This window comes from Bufo gargarizans, chromosome 8, assembly GCF_014858855.1.
Source record: "Bufo gargarizans isolate SCDJY-AF-19 chromosome 8, ASM1485885v1, whole genome shotgun sequence".
NCBI lineage: Eukaryota > Metazoa > Chordata > Amphibia > Anura > Bufonidae > Bufo > Bufo gargarizans.
This window is the reverse complement of record NC_058087.1, coordinates 77,312,367-77,334,417: the sequence shown is the minus strand read 5'-3', so window position 1 is coordinate 77,334,417 and position 22,051 is coordinate 77,312,367. Positions and strand designations below refer to the sequence as shown.

At 42.4% G+C, this 22,051-nt stretch overlaps 1 protein-coding gene across 5 annotated transcripts in view; it reads right to left on the bottom strand.

The window, feature by feature from the left end:
* The window catches only part of NBEAL1 (neurobeachin like 1), a 200,935-nt gene that overhangs the window by 26,884 nt on the left and 152,000 nt on the right, over positions 1-22,051 (bottom strand). For all 5 annotated transcript variants that reach the window (XM_044305049.1, XM_044305051.1, XM_044305048.1 and 2 more), the window contains 7 exons: positions 19,512-19,607; positions 19,229-19,353; positions 18,832-18,972; positions 6,926-7,056; positions 5,809-5,918; positions 5,612-5,729; positions 3,685-3,782 (listed from right to left, as the gene is read on the bottom strand). In XM_044305049.1, coding sequence (XP_044160984.1) covers positions 3,685-3,782; positions 5,612-5,729; positions 5,809-5,918; positions 6,926-7,056; positions 18,832-18,972; positions 19,229-19,353; positions 19,512-19,607 — 819 coding nt within the window. The remainder of the gene's footprint in view (positions 1-3,684; positions 3,783-5,611; positions 5,730-5,808; positions 5,919-6,925; positions 7,057-18,831; positions 18,973-19,228; positions 19,354-19,511; positions 19,608-22,051) is intronic.

Here is a 22,051-nt window from a genome sequence, read left to right as displayed (position 1 = left end):
ACTAATCTCTGTGGTCAGCCCCTCGCTGGCTGGTTTGATTGACAGGGCCAGGCAGTGGTAAAGCAGGAAGGGACGCTATAGGTCTTTGATGGCTAACCTCCGGCACTCCAGCTGTGGTAAAACTACAACTCCCAAGAAGTACACTTTCTTGGCTTTCCCCAGAACTCCATAGAAAGGAAAGGAGCATGCTAAGAGTTGTAGTTTCACCACAGCTGGAGTGCCAGAGGTTAGCTATCAGTGCTAGAAGTGCTGGCTGTGTAGTTACATAGGAGCCCAATGTCACCCCAAAGCAGCTTTCTACTGTCTATTAGACTGCATGCAAAGGACTCAATGAAGTTAATGAATATCAAGGCTCTGGGGAAGGAAACTAAGTGTATCAGTCACCAATTTTTGAGGTGTAATTTCTATCAGTTTAAATATTACATATTCCATTTGTGGACATTAGATAAATGATATGTCTTACTTTTTAGTGCCTCATAGACAGGAGGTCCGCGCTAAACTAAAAGATGCCTCCATGCAGGGGCATAGCTATAGGGGGGTGCAGAGGTAGCAGTCGATACCGGGCCCAGCAGCCTGAGGGGGCCCAAAGACCCTTGCTCCCCATAAGACACCAGTATTATAGAAAGTGCATCCTGGTCAAGTTATAGCTCTGGCTGGAGGGAAGGGCTTGGGTTAAAAATTTGGCAATGGGGGGATTGGTCTACTGGTAAAATTTCTGCTGCAGGCAGCATGAAGGCTATGTGCTTCCCTAGTCACAAAACACTGAGGGAAGGGGGGGGGGGATGCCCAAGCTGAACTTTTAGACCAGGGCCCATGAGTCTTTAGCTACACCCCTGCCTCCATGCATACTGTGGAACGCATGCTACTTTACTCCCACACTATCTTGGCTGTCAATTACGGGATGCTTTCCGCAGGCGGTGAAAGACACAGCTGGCTGTTCCCAATACCACCCTGACGCGATTGCTCGATGCTTTCGTAATTATTACTCTAAATTGTATAATCTTGCCGACAAACACTCACATCCACCCACCCTACCCCGCATACGGAATTACTTAGCCTCTTGTAAATTGCCCAAACTCCCTCGCCTCTCTCAACAGCCCCATATCAGCTGAGGAACTCAGGGATGTGTTTAAAACTCTCCCCCTAGGCAAATCTCTGGGACCTGACGGGTTCACAGACCTGTACTACAAAACATTTGAATCAGAACTCTACCCCCATCTCCTGGCCTTACTCAACTCATTTCTACTGGGTTTTCCAATCCCGCCGTCTATGCTGTCATCCCATATTGTAGTCATCCACAAGACGGGTAAAGACCCTCAGGACTGCGCTAACTATAGACCGTTCGCCCTTCTTAACACAGACCTGAAAATTTTCACCCATATTCTCGCCGCTCGCCTTAATATTTGGCTCCCCAGCCTGGTCCACCAGGACCAGGTGGGGTTTATCCGCTATCAACAAGGCTGAGATAACACTCGCCGGGTTGTTGAGCCGATTGATGTGACAACGCGTATCTTGACCCCCACAGTTCTTTTGAGCCTTGACGCAGAAAAGGCCTTCGACCGACTCGATTGGTCCTTCTTATTCGAAACCCTCAGAACCTTTTGTATCGCAGGACCCATTTTGCAAGCCATCCTCAGCCTCTACTTTGCCCCTTCGGCTCTTGTCAAGTTGCCCATCAGCTCCTTTATTCCGTTCAATATTTGTAATGGTACACGTCAGGGATGTCCGCTCTCACCGCTTATTTTTGCATTGGGTATAGAACCCCTTGCAGCACTCATACGACTGAACCCCGACATTCAGGGACTTAAAGTACGGGACAGGGAATTTAAAATCTCCCTTTATGTGGAGGATGTCCTCCTCACCCTGACCAATCCCCACATTACACTACCTACAAAAAGCCTTAACTCACTACGGTGACCTTTCGAGTAACAGGGTAATGCTTCTAAGTCAGAAGCCTTACCTATCCTCATATCCGCCCGTAATCTTACATTTCTCCATCTTATTGATGGTCGGACACCACGCTGAAGTACCTAGGGGTTCATATTACTCCTACGTATGCCTCATTATACTCCAGTAACTTCCCTCCCCTCTTCCGGGAACTTAAGTCCTTCCTCACAAAATGGAAACCCCTATACATATCATTGCTAGGCCGCATAGCAGCGGTGAAGATGTCCCACAATTGCTTAATTACTTTGAGACGCTCCCAGTACGAATCCCTATGTGAGAACTACGCCTCCTCCAACAGGCCATTCTTGACTTTATATGGCAAGGTAAACGTCACCGCATCCCCCGTAAGGTTATGTTCGTGGCCACAGATAGAGGCGGCCCATCGGTCCCTAATATCATATTACATATCATAACTATTACTGGGCTTCTCATTTGCGTGTCGTTCCTTTTTGGGCGTCCCAGCAGGCATACACCAAATGGGTAGAAATCTAAAAACTTTGGATTGCCCGGGTTCATCTGAACACCCTGCTATGGCAGTGGGTCCCTGTAGCTCCCCACACTCCCCTCCTGGGGCCTATGGCCTTTTCCAAACACATATGGGACACCTGCCACTGATGGTTTGCCTTAGCTTCTCAGCACTCCTCTATGATCTCCTTTCTCTACAACCCAGCTATTCCCTCTAGCTTGACTGCCCCCATGGTCCGAGTCTGGTCATCGTTGGGTCTCTTCCATCTGGCGGACATTGTAGAAGCCTCTACTTTGACATTGAGTTCCTTTGCGCAACTTCAGGACCAATCGAAATTACCAGCGACGGAGGGACTCCGTGGAGTACATGGAAAAATGGGCTACCACCCTCGGATCGCCTCTTTCTCGCAATGCCTGGCAGACTGTATGGATGGAATATGGCAGCCCAGTCATCTATTTGCACCATGTATAAGGAAACGCAGTACAAGCTGCTAATGCACTGGTACCATATCCCTGCACTCCTACATTCCATAAACCCCACTGTTCCATCTGTCTGCTGGCGGTGCTCCAGTATTATCCCATTTTGGTGGGAGGTAAGGGACGAGGCTCATTCCCTTTTTGGATCCCCTGTAGCTAGACCCAAAGGTCTACTTACTTAACCTGCCACCTCCGGGGTTGAGCAAGCACTAAATCCATGCTTATAGCCAGGGTCCGTGGAATGTCTCACGGCGTCCCTTAACAGCACCTTGCAGCACATATACAACTGAAAGGGAGATCTTAAATTCACTGTCCTGTACTTTAAGTCCCTGAATGTCGGGGTTCAGTCGTATGTGTGCTGCACGGTGTTCCAAACAATATGGCTACCCTGGGATACATACCTGGCATCCCCTAATGGTCTCCCCTCCCACCCTACCATCCCCACTATTACTCCCCCCACCCTACCATCCCCACTATTACTCCCACCTTACCTGTTCCTTTCCTTTTGTGTCTTGTCAGTTGTCTTATCCCTAGTCCTGAGTTTTACGTACTACATCTTTGGATATAATTATGGGACCTGTACTACTACACGCGATGTTAATTGTGCATGTTCCTATTTTGATGGTCTGTCTGACTCTGTTGTACCATTTCTTATTTTTCCCTTTTCTTCCTTTCTGTATTATTGAAAATTTGCATGCTATGTGCTAATAAAAATCAACAGTATTAAAAAAAAAAAAAAAAATGATAACTAGGCATGCTATTATTTACATTTAACACAATGATATTCATTTATACCTTCAGCAGCTGACATGGTGTTTGTCCAAAATTGTTGATCATTCCTTCTATCGCTTTCCTCTCTTTCTCATCTGCAATTGCATCCAGGTCCACAGCACCTGATTTTACAAGACGACACATACTTAGCACTTTCTTAAAAAATAGTACCGGTATTACCTGTAGGGATCGACCGATTATTGGATTTACCGATGTGGTCGGCTGATATTCATGATTATCTAAGTTATCTGTATCGGCATGTAACCTTGCCGATAATGCGTCCAGCGTGCACGCCCCCCAATCTGTCTGGAAGTCTTGCGGCTCCGCGCGGCAAAACAAGGTGTGCGCATGAAACGCGGGACTTCTGGAGAGGAGCTGTAGTCCCGGCCCTGAAGTAGTGCTGTCTGGAGGAGTGGCTGCAGTGCCGTGTGCTGTCCAAGTCGGCTCTGCCGCTTGTGTGCCAGCCCAGTTGGACCGCTTGATTTGCCAAATTGCCACCTTTTCTTCTGGTCTACTAAAAAGGTAACTTTATTTTCTTTCATCTAATACCATGTTTATTGGATAGTTACTCAGTCACTGAGGTGGCGGAGGGGTGGTGGTGGTAATTGGCATTTGGCACTAGTATATTAGAAATGTAAATGATAAATTAAGTAACTACACTAAATGATAAGCAAGCAGGCCATGGTAGTCAGTGAGGGGCGGTGGTGCTGCTGAATCTGGCACAATATATTATAATAAAGCTCTGGGCGTAATTGTTTGCATTAGATTTATATTATAAAACATGTTCATTTAACAGCAGATTTGTGTAGGATTTTTTTCGGTATTGGCTCTAAAAAAAAAAATCTATAATCGGTCGTTTGCTTATTACCTGGTTTACAAACTACTGATAAACTGACGTAATTTGGAGCGGTCTATGAAAAGTTTTGAGAAGAATACATTTAAAAGGGAACGTGTCATCAGAAAATGGTTTTTGAAAGTCATTAATAACAAACCGAATGTCTTTTGTGAGAAAAGTGCATTACAAATGTTTGTTTACTATGAGGTTTTAATTAAAAAAGTTTTTATGTTAAACATATTTTTAAAGAATTTCTGGTGAAGTTATTTTCAATGTTCCATGTCACTATATCTATCTGGAAAAAACCCTAAAATACTAGTTTCCCCACTAAACCTAATAGGCACCACTTCTTGGTCTGTACAGATCACTTTTCAGGAGTCATCTGATTATCACCACAGGCAGAATTGCAATGACAGATACAGTCTGTATAGATAACACAGAATCCGCCATTCACAACAGGCGATTGTGAGTCCTTGTACTTTGCACAGGTCACAGATCATGCCTGAAAAACGGTCTTACAGAAGCCAAAGATGGACACCCACATAATAATATTCAGGAAATAAAATAAAAAAATAAAATCTGAAACTAATAAGATTATAAAAAGGATATGTGCAAATATCTGGTTTTAACTGGCAGAAAAAGAAATTATACGTGACGCATTCCCTTTAAAACAGAGTGTCCAGGATTTTAAAAGTGGCTCAGCCATGAATATATGATCAGTGGGGTCTGACACCCTGGCGATCAGCTGTTTTACAGTAGCTCCTGTGCCAAAACTACACCGCTCTGTCATCTGGTTACGGTGATGCTGCTCCCAAGGAAGTGAGTGGAGGCAGCGCACAATGGATGGAGCAGTATACTTCTGGTACTGGAGCTACTCTGAAAAAAACAATCGACTGGGATGCGGGGTGTCAGACCTCTGCCGAGCAGACAATGATGGGCTATCCTGAGGGTAGGCTATCACTTTTAAAATTCTCGACAACCCTTTAAAGCAGGAGTGTATTACTACTTAATCAGATGCCACTGATTATATATACATATTATACTTTAGCAAAAGGCTCTTAAATCTGAAGTCAGCAAGCATTCTTCAGTGACAATGCCATTACTAAGTACATATACCTTCATAGCTACAGTAATAGAACACATTGAGCGCCTCCACAGCCGCTGGTCCTCTCTGCTTATAGCCAAAGATCAAGTCTATCCACTCGTGAAGATGGGCAGAAACATATTCCGACTCCTAGTGACACAGATTAGAAGTAGTAAGTAACAATTCTGAAGTGACTAGGCCAGAATTTTCTAAATGCAGAAGCACATACCAAGGCCATCCCGTGCTTTCTGATGAAATCTTCAGGACTTTTGGCCCATTTTGGTAGAATAACATTGTTTACTCTTTCTTTAGAAATTTGCAACTTTCCCAAATCAAACGCTGCAATAAATGAGAGAAATATATGAAGTAGTCATAAAAATACACTATGTTCACACTTGGCAAGGATTTACTAAGAACATGTGGCGTCTGTTTCCTATCTGCAGGTTATACAGGAGCCTCATGTTGCCCATACCTGCACTAATATAGCCCCCTCTAGCACAACTCTGCTTGTAGTAATGTACACGCTGGGGAAGAATGGTAAAAAGCTAAAAAGGAAAAAGTTTTTTCAGAGCTCAGTCTCTCTCCATTTCGCTTTGCTTTCTAAGCTATGTGACAAGTTGTCACTTGGCAGGAGGCATTAGCAGGGAAAGGGCAGAGACCCATTCACCCGGGCACCTATGATGGCAACACAACAGCACATGTGAGTATTTAGGATTTACTGACCGTTTATTTTTAAAGTGATTATAAAGACTTCAAACACAAGCCATATAAGTAAAGATTTAAAGGGGTTTCCCACAAAGGATATTTATGACCCAATCACAAGAGATACATGTCAAATCACTTGAAGCCCTACCAATCAGTAGAATGGGGGTCCCTCTAGCTCCTCCTCACTACATGACTGCAGTGAGAATGAGTTTGAATGGAACAGTGGTCACATATTTGCACTGCCATTTCATTCAATGCTTATAAGACAGACATAGACAACTGAGCGCTGTGCTTGACCGTTTCTGTCAGCCCCATGGATCTTGAATGGAGTGGCAGTGTGCATTAGTGACCACCGCCCCATTGAACCTCCTATAGGAGAAACTATGGGTTAGGAATCCCCAGCGATCTGACAGTTATCAATGACCCTGAGGAACAACCCCTTTATGTGGCATTTTTTTACTTGGTTTTAAAACATGTGAATGTGCAATACTATCTAGATTCCAATGTGTATTAAGATTACATAAGTGACCAAGAGTCCTACAACTGCCAGGAGATGTCTCTTATCCATGAATATAAAGCTGGGTTGGGTGTACCCTGTCAGTATGTGCAATCGTGTCCTTCGTGTTTGTCCGCTCTCTTACCATTTTTGTTTTCAAGAAATTCTGGGAAATAGAAGAACTCTGGAATTAGTTCCTTCACATCATTTGGATTATCCACAAGAGCTTGCCAAGTGGCTGGAATGGAATGAAACTGTCGATCGGCACAGTCAAACCTACACAGTGGTAAGAGGAGGAGAAATAAATGACACTTTACATGATTTTATATTCTACACAATGTTAACACGTTGTTATATAAACCGTGGGTATTACATTATGTACATAATGCACAGGCAGGGATGCTATAGGTGCTGGCTGTGTAGTTACATAGGAGCCCAATGGTCACCCTAAAGCAGCTTTCTACTGACTATTAGACTGCATGCAAAGAGTCTAAGTCAATGAATATCAAGGCTCACAATTATTGGGAGAATGCTGACTGGAGAGCGTTGGTGTATTCTCTATTAATTTAATTATAATATATTCCATTGTGGACATTTAGATACAGGATATAGCTTACTTTTTAGTGCCTCTTTTAGACAATTTTAGGGCCCCTTTTAGACACATACATAAAATTCAGGATGGCAGCATTATAAGTTACTAGAGGAGAATGCCCATCACTTATATATATTTAAAATAATGTAATTCTATAATGATTGCTCCAAATACATTTGGGCATTTGGTAACCCCCTTAAAGGGATTGTCTGGGAAAGAAGGAAAAAATAAAAAGTTAAAACATTAAAAAACATCATTATAATAAGAGATGAGCGAATTTCAGGTTATTAAATTCGTTCACGCTTCGTTTACTGACGTGATGACGTAGATGCATGCATGCTGTGTCGCACTCCCCCTCGCCATGCTGTGCCCGATCCCGCTAGCCAGCTGGGGCAGCTTCTAATTGCCTTGGGAGCTTCGTTCACTGGTAAAAGGTGAATTGCATTACCACGGACCATAATGCAATTCTATGAAGGTATGCAAAACATAGTGCCTTTAGAGGCATTCCATTATTAATTCCATCATAATAGAAGTCTATGGGCTGCAAAACGGATGTCCAAAGGGCCCTTACCTTTTTTTATTTATTATCACAGCTTCTGACTGATTCTGGAATAAAACCATCCTCCAATGCTTCAGCAAACACCCGCAATAATCAATAGAATTCATATGGGAGTCGATCTGAACCAGGGGAGGAGCTTCTCAAGCAGGCTCTTACGCTGGGTTCACACCTAGTCGTTTCTCAAACGCGCGTTTCAATGCGCGTTTTTGTCGCGCGTTTTATGCGCGTTTTTTTTAATAGTGAACGCGCGTTTGACGCGCGTTTGGGTGATTGACAGCAGTGTTGTCCAAAGAGTCTATGGCCCAAACGCGCGTCAAACGCACCAAAAAAAGCTCCTGTACTTGTTTGAGCGTCGGGCGTTTTACAGCGCGATCGTACGCGCTGTAAAACGCCCAGGTGTGAACCCTTCCCATAGGGAATCATTGGTTCTTGCCTGTTGTGCGTTTTACAGCGCGTAGGAACGCGCTGTAAAACGCTCAGGTGTGAACCCAGCGTTAGAGCTGCATCTAGTTCATGCAAGGAGAAATCTAGATCTAAAGATTCTCTTTGGGAATCCCTAAGGACCGATAAGGAGATGGAATCCAAATATGTACCGATCGTTGCATCTAAAATAATCTTATCTGACCTATATAACGCCGCAAAATGCCTAAGAAAGATTCCTTTTATAGACTCTTTATCATTAGTTATCCCTTTAGATGAGCGAATACTTAATATTTCTTTTTATTTTTTTTATTTTTTTTTATCCCGATTCGAGATCACCCTAGCCAGCAATTTCCTTGGACGGCCTGATCCAGTAAAATATCTTTGTCCCCTAAAGAAGAGTCTCTGCTGGGCCTTATCCAGAAGGAAGTTGGAGTATTCCTCCTGACTAGCATTCTCCATGATTTCCCGGTTTTGTTTCTGAGGGAATTCCATCATGGCTTGTGCCGCTGCGCCTATTAAATTACTTTCCTTTATACTATACCCCTTTCTAAAATTAGAAATATTATTAACAAATAATCACCTAATAAAGGCATAAGGCTACTTTCACACTGGCGTTTCTGGGTCCGCTTGTGAGATCCGTTTCAAGGCTCTCACAAGCGGCCCAAAACGGAGCAGTTAAGCCCCAATGCATTCTGAATGGATCTGTTCAGAATGCATCAATTTAGCTGCGTTTGGTCTCCATTGCGCTTTTGAGGCGGTCACTAAAACGCAGCTTGCAGCAAAACGGCTCCGTCCTGACTTACAATACAACTCAATGGGGACGGATCTGTTTTTCACTGACACAATATGGTGTAATTGAAAACGGATCCGTCCCCCATTGACTTAGACTTTTTTTTTTTTTTAATGATTAATGCAAACGGATCCGTTATGAATGGATACATGTGTTTGCATTATCGGTGTGGATCCGTCTGTGCAGACACAAGACGGATCCGCACCAAACGAGAGTGTGAAAGTAGCCTTAAATGCATCCCATACAAATTGAGTTTTTGCCGACTTATAATTAATATCCCAAAATCATAACCACAACTCCTGTTCCATCGTTTTACGATTATCTATTAATGAGAACCAATGGGGATTTCATCTAAAGGGAGGTCTATTTATTGTCTAGCGTTGATACCTCAAGAGAAAATAGTACATGGTCGGATAGAACACTGGCCTCATAATTTATTTGCTTTATAAAACTACAATAGCTTTTATTTATCAGAGCCAGATCTATCCTAGATAAGGAATTTCCAGACCTACTTACACAGGAATAAACTCTTTTCCCCCTTCCTACAAGGCCCAATACATCAAAGCCTGATTCCTGACAGAATCTAGCCAAGGGGGACCCTTGTACAGAAGTCTGGATGTCAACCCCCATTGAAATCCTATCGGTCCCCGGTTTAAGAACGTAATTAAAGAGTTTTAGAAACAAAGTAATTAAAGTCCCCATTAACCAGTGGTGGACACTCAGGCCACCGAGCAATGAAAGTTAGCAAATAATTGAGTATTTCAAGAGAGAAGGGTGGGGGAATATAAATAAAAGCCAGGAGACGTGATCTCCCGTCAAGCATTCCATAAAGAAAGACATATCTACCATGCTCGTCAATAGAGTATGCCCGGCAGACAAAAGCAATGCGATTATGAACTAGGACTGACACTCCTCTGGAATAACTAGAGAAGGTAGAATGATCTGTCTGAACGGCCCATCCTCTATCTAGCTGAGCAACTGTCTCCTGAGTGAGGTAAGTCTCCAATAGACACACAATTGCTGGCAAATGTCTCTGAACCAGATCGAGAACCGCTTGTCTTTTGAGTCTATCCTCCAGACCCCGAACATTCCAAGTTAATATTTTAGTCAACATCACCTAAACCAATAAAGTCCCCCAAAAAGAGGTGATAAAACCTCCCTTCCCCCCTCTCCTCCTCCTGAGAGAAGCATCGCAAGCCTCCCATAAACCCTCCCAATCATCTTGATCCACTACATTAATGCACCAGATCTCTTAAGTATGACCACTCCTCCCCCTCTCCTCCAACACCACCAATATCCCAAAAAGTTTTTTGACCGCAAAAAAAAAAAATAATGCATCTCTTTTCTTGAATCTCTTTGGAAAAATGAGAAAAAAAAAAAAAAAGGACACTTTACTCCCATTATATTCAAATGGCGGACATTCCCAGGCCCTTCTCAAGATCATGTCCCTGTCACAGGAAACAAACATCTTCGCCAATATCATCCGTGGAGGCCTTCCAGGAATTGATTTACCCCCTGGAACCCGATGTGCTCTTTCTACCAGAAATAATGGCGAAAATTGTTCTGTTCCATATCATTTCAAGAATTAAGGACTGTCATTTCAACCAAGCTCTGTCTTTCTACGCCCTCTGGTGTGCCCACAATTCTAACATTGCATCACCTTAACCTATCCTCCAGTTCCACCGCCTTATTTTTAGTAATATTGAGATCCACCTCTAGGGAGGAAATTTGGGTTTAAAATATTTTTGCTTCACTCTCCAACATATTTTTCGATGGTTGTGACTCTGTCCCGTATCTTAGCGACATCCTTATCAGGGTCATATCAGACAGGATTCCACCGAGCTGCATTGAAATGTCTTGCAATAATTCTCCATTTATCTTTAATGCCACTAGAATTTCTTCTAGTGGAGAAGATCGGAAAAATCCCCCCCCCCCCCCCATGGGTACAATCCTCCACCGCCTCCTCAATTATAGAACAAGCATTTATTTTATTTTTATAACACATTAACATCATGACTCCCTCTTTGACCTGCTCCTGCTCTTGTAATTACATTGGAAGATCTCCATAGCTGGTCTATTTTTGCGGTTTCAGTTGGCTTCTGCCCTGTTTTATAATAGTCCAATGAACACCTATTTTGCTTGGGACCCATGTTTTTTTTTTTTTTTCCTTTCCTCTTTTCTTTTTCTTCCTTTTCCCTTTTTTTTAGTTCCTTTCCTGCCTTCACTTTCTTTCACAAAAAAAGGAGCAAAACTCGTCAAAGACAATATGTCCAATATGGGCAAATCTCATCGGTCTTCTTTTGATATCAGGGTTAAATCCAGCGTTCCTTAAGTCAGCACTGCCACGTTTCAGGTTTCATCTCAAGAAGGCGCAAGCAGAACACCTTAGCAAGACGGATATATAGAACCCAGAAGCTACGAATAGCTTGATGTTACCGCAGTGATTAAGAAGGCAAAGATCAGGCAAATAGGAAAAAAGGGTTAGAGGTAGGTATGGCAGCTCCAAGGCAAAATAGGAAATAAGAGGTCCACAACAGGGCAGGGTGAAACATCATAACACTCGTGTAAGCGTAAATAATTAATAAGCAGATAGAGGGGGAGGGAGAGATCAGAGGCAGAGTAGATTAATCTTGAAAATAGTAAGAAACCCAGGTTAGGGTATTTCACATCTTCCTTCTCGGAAATAGGCACAGACAATCGGCGGGGAGAGGCGGAGAAAACGAGAAGGCATCAAACGCACAGACGTCCCAGATCACTGCCACGAAGTCTGTATCTGTACTTCAGGGCCCCTCACAGGCATCTAGCAATTCAGGCCGGCGTGCAGCTTCCAAGGCGATTAGAAGCCGCCTAGTGGGATGGGGCGCAGCATGGCGAGGTGGAGGGGAGGAGGGGGAGCGCGACGCAGTATGCACCCAAATCATCACGTCAGTAAACGAACAGTGAATGAATTTAATAACCTGAAATTTGCTCATCTCTAATTTAAATGATGTATTTATTGTTTTAACTTTTTTTTCCCTCTTTCACAGACATTCCTTTTAACCCCGATCTGCGGCAGAGGTCCGGCAGTCACTGATAGCGGGACCCCTGCTGTATGTGCCGGCATTGGCGCATTAACCAGCGCTGACCGTGGCACGTGCGGACTTCAGACTTCAGCAGGGTGTCCATCGGATCCCCGCACTGCTGTGATGGGGACCCGATGGCAGGGAAGGCAGCCCGATGCCTTCCGGGAGAGGCTGTGAGATCCAGCCCCCTGGATCTCACAGGCAGGGAGCTGTAACTGTATTACACTCAGTAATACACTAACAGCCAATGCATTACAATACAGTATTGTCATGCATTGTAAAGGGAATCAGACTCCCAAAAGTTGAAGGCCCAGTGTGGGACAAAAAATAAAGTGAAAAAAAGTCTAAAAAAATAAAGTTTTCCAAAAAAGACATTTTAGGTTTCGAGTATATATAAAAAAATAAAAATAAAAAAGCCTCCTTTTCCCAAAATAAAGTTGAAATAAATAAAAAAAAAATTGTAAAAAAAATTGTAAAAAAAAAAAAAGGAGACATTAGGTATCGCCGCATTCTTATCGACCAGCTCTATAAAATGACTTAACCCCTCAGGTGAACAATGTAAAAAATAAAAACTGTGCTAAAAAAAACATTTTGTCACCTTACATCACTAAAAGTGCAACACTTAGCGATCAAAAAGGTGTATGGCCCCCCCAAAAATAGTACCAATCCAACAGTCACCTCATCCCGTAAAAATATGACATGAGCTAACCACTCAGGTGAAGCCATTTTTTGTCACCTTACATCACAAAAAGTGTAATACCAAGTGATCAAAAAGTCAAACACACCTCAAAATAGTACCAGTCATTTCATCCCACAGAAAAAATGAGACCCTACCTAAGACAATCGCCCAAGAAATAAATAAAAAAAATAGGGCGCTCAGAATATGGAGACACAAACATGATTTTTTTTAAATTCATAAATGCTGTTATTGTGTAAAAAATTAATAAAATAAAAAAATATACATATTACATATCGCCGCGCCCGTAAGAACCTGCTATATAAAAATATCACATGAACTAACCCCTCAGGTGAACACTGTAAAAATAAAATAAAAACAGTTTAAAAAAGTAATTTTTTGTCACTTTACATCACAAAAAGTGTAATAGCAAGCGATCAAAACATCATACGCACCCTAAAATAGTACCAATCAAACCATCATCTCGTATTTTTAAAAAATGAGCCCCTAAATAAGACAGTCACCCCAAAAAAAAAAAAAACTATGGCTTTCAGAATATGGAGACATTAAAAAAAAAAATTTAAAAAATTCTTTATTATGCAAAACTGAAACAAACAGCCAAAAAAGTTGTCATATTGGGTATTGTGACGTCCGTAACAACCTGCTCTATAAAAATACTACATTATCTAACCCAGTGTTTCCCAACCAGTGTGCCTCCAGCTGTTGCAAAACTACAACTCCTAGCATGCCTGCACAGCCAAAGGCTGTCTGAGCATGCTGGGAGTTGTAGTTTTGCAACAGCTGGAGGCATGCTGGTTGGGAAACACTGATCTAACCTGTCAGATGAACATTGTAAATAACAAAAAAATAAAAACAAAATGCCAAAACAGCTATTTTTTGTTATCTTGCCTCAGAAAAAGTGTAATATAGAGCAACCAAAAATCATATGTAACCTAAAATAGTAACAACAAAACTGCCACCTTATGCCGTAGTTTCCAAAATGGGGTCATTTTTTTGGGGAAGTTTCTACTCTGGGTGTGGGTGCATCAGGGGGTTTTCAAATGTGACATGGCCGCTTAAAATTATCCCAGTGAAATCTGCCTTCCAAAAACCAAATGGCGTTCCTTTCCTTCTGTGCTCTGCCTTGGGCCTGTACAGCAGTTTACGACTACATAAGGGGTGTTTCTGTAAACTACAGAATCAGGGCAATATTTAAAGTTTGTAAAATCATTTTTGAATACCTTGAGGGGTGTAGTTTCAAAAATGGGGTTATTTTTGGGTGGTTTCTATTATGTAAGCCTCACAAAGTGACTTCAGACCTGAACTGGTCCTTAAAAAGTGGGTTTTGGAAATTTTCTGAAAAATTTCAAGATTTACTTCTAAGCCTAAAGTCCCCCAAAAATTAAATGGCTTTTACAATATTATCCATACATGAAGTAGAGATATGGAGAATGTAAAGTAGCAACTATTTTTGGAGTTATTACTATTATAAAAGTAAAGAAAATTAAATTTGGATGTTTTTAAATTTTGTATTTTTTATAAATAAAAATGATTTTTTTTTACTTAATTTTACTACTGTCATGAAGTACAATATGTGACGAGAAAACAATCTCAGAATGGCCTGGATAAATAAAGGCGTTTTAAAGTTATTACCACATAAAGTGACAGATTTGCTAAAAAATGCCTGGGCAGAAAGGTGAAAATTGGCTTGGTCCTGAAAGGGTTAAAGGAGTCACCAAATACCCAAATGTATTTGGAGCAATTATAGAATTACATTATTTTAAATATATTTTTCACTAAGTGATTGGTGTTCTCCTCTAGTAACTTATAATGCTGCCATCCTGAATTTTATGTATGTGCATAGGCGTGCGCACGGGGTGTGCCGGGTGTGCCTGGGCACACCCTAATCATCACCTCCGTGCTGCACTGCCATCTGTCAAGTGCCAACTCCTGATCCCATGCTTCACATAGGCTTCAGGCAGCTGTTCTGAAGCCTATGAGACCGTAGAGCCCTAGAATAGATTTGCTCCAGGGAGGTATGATGACCGGAGGAAGAGGCAGAGTCTCGTCATAGAGGGGGCGGGGCCTCAAGATGTGCAAGAGGAGATTCAACAGAGCACGTTGGAGAGAGGAGCAGAAGCTACAGGTCAGTGTGTGGAGAAGATTGACTGTTATGTGTACTTGGGGGGGCTTTTTGCAGGGGCTGAAGGGAGGAGGAATAATCCTTGTACTGGAGACTGTATGTTAGAGTGGTCTGAAGTGATATTATTTACATGGGGACTGTATGCTGGAGGGGCTGAAGGCAGAGAGAGTGATGTATTTTACATGAGACTGTATGCTGGAGGGGCTGAAGGCAGGAGGGGTGATATTATTTTACATGGGGACTGTATGCTGGAAGGGCTGAAGGCAGGGGGAGTTTTGTATTTTACATGGGACTGTACGTTGGAGGGGCGGAAGGCGGGGAGTGATGTATTTTACATGGGACTGTATGCTGAAGGGCTGAAGGCAGGCTGCGAAGAGAGGAAGGGTGATATTATTTACATGGGACTGTATGCTGGAGGGGCTGAAGGCAGGGGGAGTTTTGTATTTTACATGGGACTGTATGTTGGAGGGGCTGAATGCAAGGAGTACTGTATTTTACATGAGACTGTATGCTGGAGGGGCTGAAGAGCGCCATAATTATTACTATTAGGGTCCATTCACATGTCCGTAGTGTTTTGCGGATCCGCAATACACCCGGCAGGCACCCCCATAGAACAGCCTATTCTTGTACGCAGCTGCGGACAAGAATAGGACATGTTCTATTTTTTTCCAGAGCCACGGACCGGAAGTTCGGCAGGCCGCTCCGGAAATGCGGATGCGAAGAGCACACTGTGTGCTTTCCACATCCATTCCGTCCCCATAGATAATGCATGGGTCCGCACCCGTTCCGCACAATTGCGGAATGGATGCAGACACATTCTGCGGATGTGTGAATGGAGCCTAATACAGAGGGGGCCATTATAATATTAAGAATAATAATACAGAGGGGCCAGTATATATTATAATTATACAGAGGGCATTATACTTATGGGCACTACGGGGGAGGGGAGGTCTGTTATCTGAGGATTGATAGTAAAGTGAGAAATCTAAAAAAAAATCTGTGAAACTCTGCAGAGACGCGGCTGAAGGAAGGCATCATGGCGGTCTTATCTCCGAATAAAAAACATTGAGGAAAGTCTACATCACAGGAGACGTCACTGGATGTAACAGGTATGTGCCGCTGTACTCTACTGTATAGTGTGTACCATTATATGTAATGTCCATCCACATATCGGTTTGGGGGGGGGGGGGCGGGTGGCTCTAGGATTTGTCCCACACTGCCACATCTTGGCCCCAGACTTCAGGTCACACTGTACGTGTTCTGAATTCTGGGGCCTCACATCCATCTACTACATTATCTGTACTCAGAGTTACCACTGTGTCATCTGTGGTGTTACATAGGACTGCAGGTGACATCTGCTACATTATCTGTACTCAGTTATCACTATTATCTGTGGTGTTACATAGGACTGCAGGTAATATATCCTACATTATCTGCACTCAGAGCTATCACTGTGTTATCTGTGGTGTTACATAGGACTGTAGGTGACATGTACTGCATTATTTGTAAAAAGGGGCGTGTCCACAGGTTGGGGGGAGCAATACTTGGATTGCTCTGGGTGCTGGCAAAACCCACGCTACGCCACTGGAACTCTGCCCTGTATGTTCCCTGCTGCTTGCTACCCCTCCTCATTTAGACCCCTGTATAATGTACCCTGATACCCCTCAGTTATATGATACCGTATAACTGACAGGTATCAGGGTAAATTACAGGGGGTAATATAACTGAGGGATCAAGGTAAATTATACAGGGGGTAATATAACTGAGGAGGGCTATCGGGGACATTATACAGGGGGTAATATAACTGAGGGATCAGGGTAATTTATACAGGGGGTAAAACTAAGGGGTATCAGGGTACATTATTATACAGGGGTAATATAACTGAGGAGGGCTATCTCAGGCAACATGATGAAGGGGTAATATAACTTATATAATATAAGTTATATTACTCCTGTATAATTTACCCTGATACCCCTTAGTTATATTACCCCTGTATAATAATGTACCCTGATACCCCTTAGTTATATTACCCCTGTATAATAATATACCCTGATACCCCTTAGTTATATTACCCCTGTATAATAATGTACCCTGATACCCCTTAGTGTATTTATGTGTGTGTGTGTGTGTATATATCATACACACGCGCGCGGCGTGTGTTTGTGCTTTAGGGTGCACACCCTAATGCAATAGGCTGCGCACGCCTATGTGTATGTGTATAAAAAGGGCCCTACAATTATCTAAGAGAGGCACTAAAAAGTAAGCTATATCCTGTATCTAAATGCCCACAATGGAATGTATAATATTTAAACTGATAGAGAATACACCTTAAAACTCTCTCCAGTCAGAATTCTCCCAATAATTGTAAGCCTTGATATTTATTGACTTAGACTCTTTGCATGCAGTCTAGTAGACAGTAGAAAGCTGCATTAGACCTCATGCACACGACCGTTTTTCAGGTCCGCATCCGAGCCGCAGACTTTGCGGCTTGGGTGCGGACCCATACACTTCAATAGGGCCGCAAAAGATGCGGACAGCACTCCGTGTGCTGTCCGCTTCCGTTGCTCTGTTCCAAGGCCGCACAAAAAAAATATAGCATGTCCTATTCTTGTCCGTTTTGCGGACAAGAATAGGCATGTCTACAATGGACCGCCCGTTCCATTCCGCAAATTGCGGAAGGCACACGGGCGGCTTCCGTTTTCTGCGGATCCACGGTTTGCGGACCGCAAAAACCAGCACGGTCGTGTGCATGTAGCCTTAGGGTGACATTGGGCTACTATGTAACTATGTAGAGGACTCCCTTGCATAACGGAAATGGGACGGATCCGTTTTGCAGGCCAAAGACTTCTATTATGACGGGATGAATTACGGAATGCCTCAAAGGCATCCCATTATGCATTCCATCAGTGTTATGCATTCCCTAACTGAATCCTTAACGCAATTCAGCTTATACCAGTAAACGAAGCGTGAACAAATTTCAAAATATGAAATTCGCTCATCTCTAATTATAATACAAATAACTGTAATTAGTAAAATATGCTTGTTTTATCAAGAAGAGTAAGCAAGGGCCCCACTGCTACCAGTCTCTGGTCCAATAAACACTTAAAGGCTATGTAAACCTTTAGGGGAAATTCCATTTTTTTATTATTGCATTGTACTAATTTTGAGCTAAAATAAATTTTTTCACTTGGTCTTTATTAAAAATGTGAAGCTCTTTTTCTGTACATAGCCGAGATGCTGTAGTAGCAGCCTCTGGATTTTCTCTATTTTCCGTCAGTCAAGGAGCTGACAGGTTCCGTATCTCTGCTCTCTGACATTATAAAAACTGATTATGTCTCAGGTCATATCTTACTGATAAGAATGTGGCTTAAATAAGTGTTTATGACCTCTTAGTAGTTTAGAAATAAGGTTTATTAGATTTGAAAAAAAACATTTTTAGACAAAAATGAATAAAATGCAATCAAACAAAAATTGCCTCTGAAGCTGTACATAGCCTTTAAATGGGTTTTCTGAGACCAACATATTGATGACCTAAAATAGGTCATCAATATGAGATTGGTGGTGGTGTTTGTGGCAGCCGCAGGTTACTGCAGCTGATGCTGCTACTCAAGTGAACGGGAGCTGGGCTGCAGTAACTGAGAAGCACCACTACACCGTGTACAGCGCTGTGGTGCTCCAGTTCCATGCACTGCAAACTGCAGCAGCAGCTAACAACTGATCGGTGGGGATTCCTGACTTATGGATAGGTCATCAATATGTTAATTGTGGAAAACTCCTTTAAACAAGCATCTTAGTTACAAATGTACCTTCCACTCTGAAGCTGAATGTGGAGGGTAGTGAATGGTTCCACACGAATGAGATAATGCATCACACCAGCAGCATTGGAGTAGTGTGTACCATAGTGGAAACTGTCAATCTTTCCAGAAGGATCTTCAAAGTTTTCATACCTGAAATTCATATTTTCGGTAACTTTTGCATAAATTTCAACATTTATTTTTAATTAACACAAAACACATAAATTGCATGCATAGCCGTTTTCAAACAAGCATACGACCAGTGCATTTCTGCCCATATTACAGCCCCAAATCCCAGCTCATCAGTGGATCCCAGAATGAGCATCATCATAGAGGACTATTAAATTAATCTGGATTATCATCATATGATGCTGGAATACACTGGCCTATTGCATATGTTGTCACTTACTTTTCCCGCACAGAAGCAGCATTCTTTTCATTCACCACCCCAATGGGCTTGGATAGGTCCCTAAAGACAGCTGGGTTGTTCAGGTCCAGCTCTTCTGATGTGTAATCTTGAAGGACCCATGGAAACTGAAACAAACAATGCAGTTTTCCTATAAAGCTATTGTTACAAAATTTTATGACTTTATAAAATCTGCAAAGGTTTTCAACAAAACAAAAAACCATAACCTTTTATAAGCAAGAAAACTGTACAGAACATTGTTACCATATGCACACATACTACCTACCACTGGGTACTGGGCAAGATCATTGTATGTTCTCCCAGCTATTGTATTCAGCTGAATGAGGTAGTCAAAATTCGAAATCTCCCGATTCACCCATTTCTAGAGAAAGAAAAAATGTATAAAAATAGCATTATTACTATCAATCTAAACAGGACACTTTTTGGAGTTACTATAATGAAACAATATCAGAATATACAGCGATAGGAAATAACATTGCAAACAGAGAATGTAATAGAAGTGATTTTCATGTATCCAGCTGACAGTTTTCTTTCTCCACTGAATAGTTGATAATATTTAAGTTAAAGGGAAAATTGTAGGTAAGATTTTGGGTTGCACTCAATATTGTGAGGTGCAAGATGGGATGGATATGCCCCACAATCAGTAATTGACAGTCACGTTTGAGCTTATGCCATTCTGTTATTGCATTTGATTAACCGCTTCGCTACCAGCGCCGTACATGTACAGCGCTGGACAAACATGGCGCCCACAAGTATGTGCAGCGGACGCCATGGCCGGCGGGTCTCCCCTGTTTCAAAAAGCAAAGCCCAGCGGCTAATGACTGCGACTGGCAATAATGCTGATCGTGGTCATTAAAGGGGTTGTGTTACGGTAGGGAGTGGGGGAACTTCCCACCGTCCAAAGTCTGAAATTAAGGAAAGCCACTAGGCCTGGAATCCAGGATAAGGGAGAAGGACACCTCCTATCGCCACCCTCATCCTTTCCCTGACCTCCTAACCTCATGAGCGAACCCAGATGGTAGGAGGGCTCATGCACCGGAACCTGAGCCCTACTGACTATCGGTCCCTGCAATATGGAAGTCAGGAATAAGAGACAGCCGAGTCTTTCACAGGTCTAGTAACAAGGAGGAGACAGCAAGCAACAACAGAACGGCAGGTAAGTGTCCTGTGGCCAGATGACCACAGACAAAAGAACGACCAGATCAATTACCAGAAGCCACAGCTTGCTGTCTTGTAGTTCCCCCCTCCAGGAAACCCCAGGGACCCCCTTCCGGAGGTACAACAAACAGGACATGTCTAGCAACCATGCGGGATCAACCACACCATAGACAAACCACACATGGAACAAACAACTAGACAAACCTCAACCCATAAGTGCAGCACCAAACATAACAATGGGAAAGGTTAGACAAAAGGCAAGGACCTTGATGTCCCACAAGGTGGCCCTCAATTACAGGGCAGCTGGAAATGCCCAGAAAGGAGCATCCAGCCCCAATAAAGGCTATAACGGCCAATAGGCCACACCCAGCTCCACCTAGCACACACCTTAACCCCATGCTCACCAGAATGGAAGGGAAACAGCCTTAAAAGGGAAAGCAAACACACACATGCATGGCAAAAGTGTCACGGCAAACAACCTCCAAGCCGTGACAGGTTGTCTCACTTTAGTAAGTGGCATTTATCATGTAGAAAAAGTTAATACAAGCCACTTACTAATTTACTGTTATGATCCATATTGCTTCCATTGCTGGCTGCATTCATTTTTCCATCACACTATACACTGCTCGTTTCCATGGTTACAGACAACCCTGCAATCCATCAGTGGTGGTCATGCTTGCACACTATAGGAAAAGGAGTCAGCCTCTCTGTTGGCTGGGACCATGGGAGCACACACAAGCTAGTGCTTTTTCCTATATTGTGCAAGCACCACCACCAGTGGTGGATTGCAGGGTGGTTTGTAACCATGGAAATGAGCAGTGTATAATACATAGCAAAACGAATCCAGCCAGCAAAGGAAGCAATATGGATGATAATAATATATTAGTAAATGCCTTCTATTAACTTTCTGTACATGATAAATACAACTTACTGAAGTGAGACAACCCCTTTAAAGCCTTTAGATGCCGTGATCAACTGTGAAAAACCTGGAAACTTGCGCTTCCGGGCTTTTTACCGGCATCCTCTGCGGCGAATGAGGATGCCGGTAATTGATTTCGATATGCTGGGTGTCTCTGAAGAGACTCAACCAAAATAAGAATTGCAGCTTCAATACCCTACCAGATGGCAGGCCAACAAAAGAAATCAGCAATTCTACTACCAATTTGGATATGTAATAAACATAATGGTACGGAATAAAATAAAATAAAGTTTATATATAAAATATATTTAAAAAAAAGTTAAAAAATGTTTAAATCACCCCCTTTCCGTAGAATAAAAAAATAAATACATAAATAACAAAAAGTAAAAACATTCTGGGCATCACTGCATCTGAAAAGGTCCGTACTATTAAAATATAAAAATATTTTTCCAATACTGCAAATGGCGCAATAGAAAAAAGGGTCAAAATGGCCGATTCGCCATTTTTTCACCGCTCCTCTTAACCCAAAAAATTTAATAAAATGTGATTAAAACGTCAAACACACACCAAATCAATAAAAACACAGATCATCCCGCAAAAAAAAAAAAAAGGAAACCCCAAACAGCTCATTAGATATAGCAATAAAAAAAGTTATGGGGGGTCAGACTATGGTGACATAAAATAAAAAAATTTCAAAGTTTTAATTTATTTTTAGACTATTTAGACTT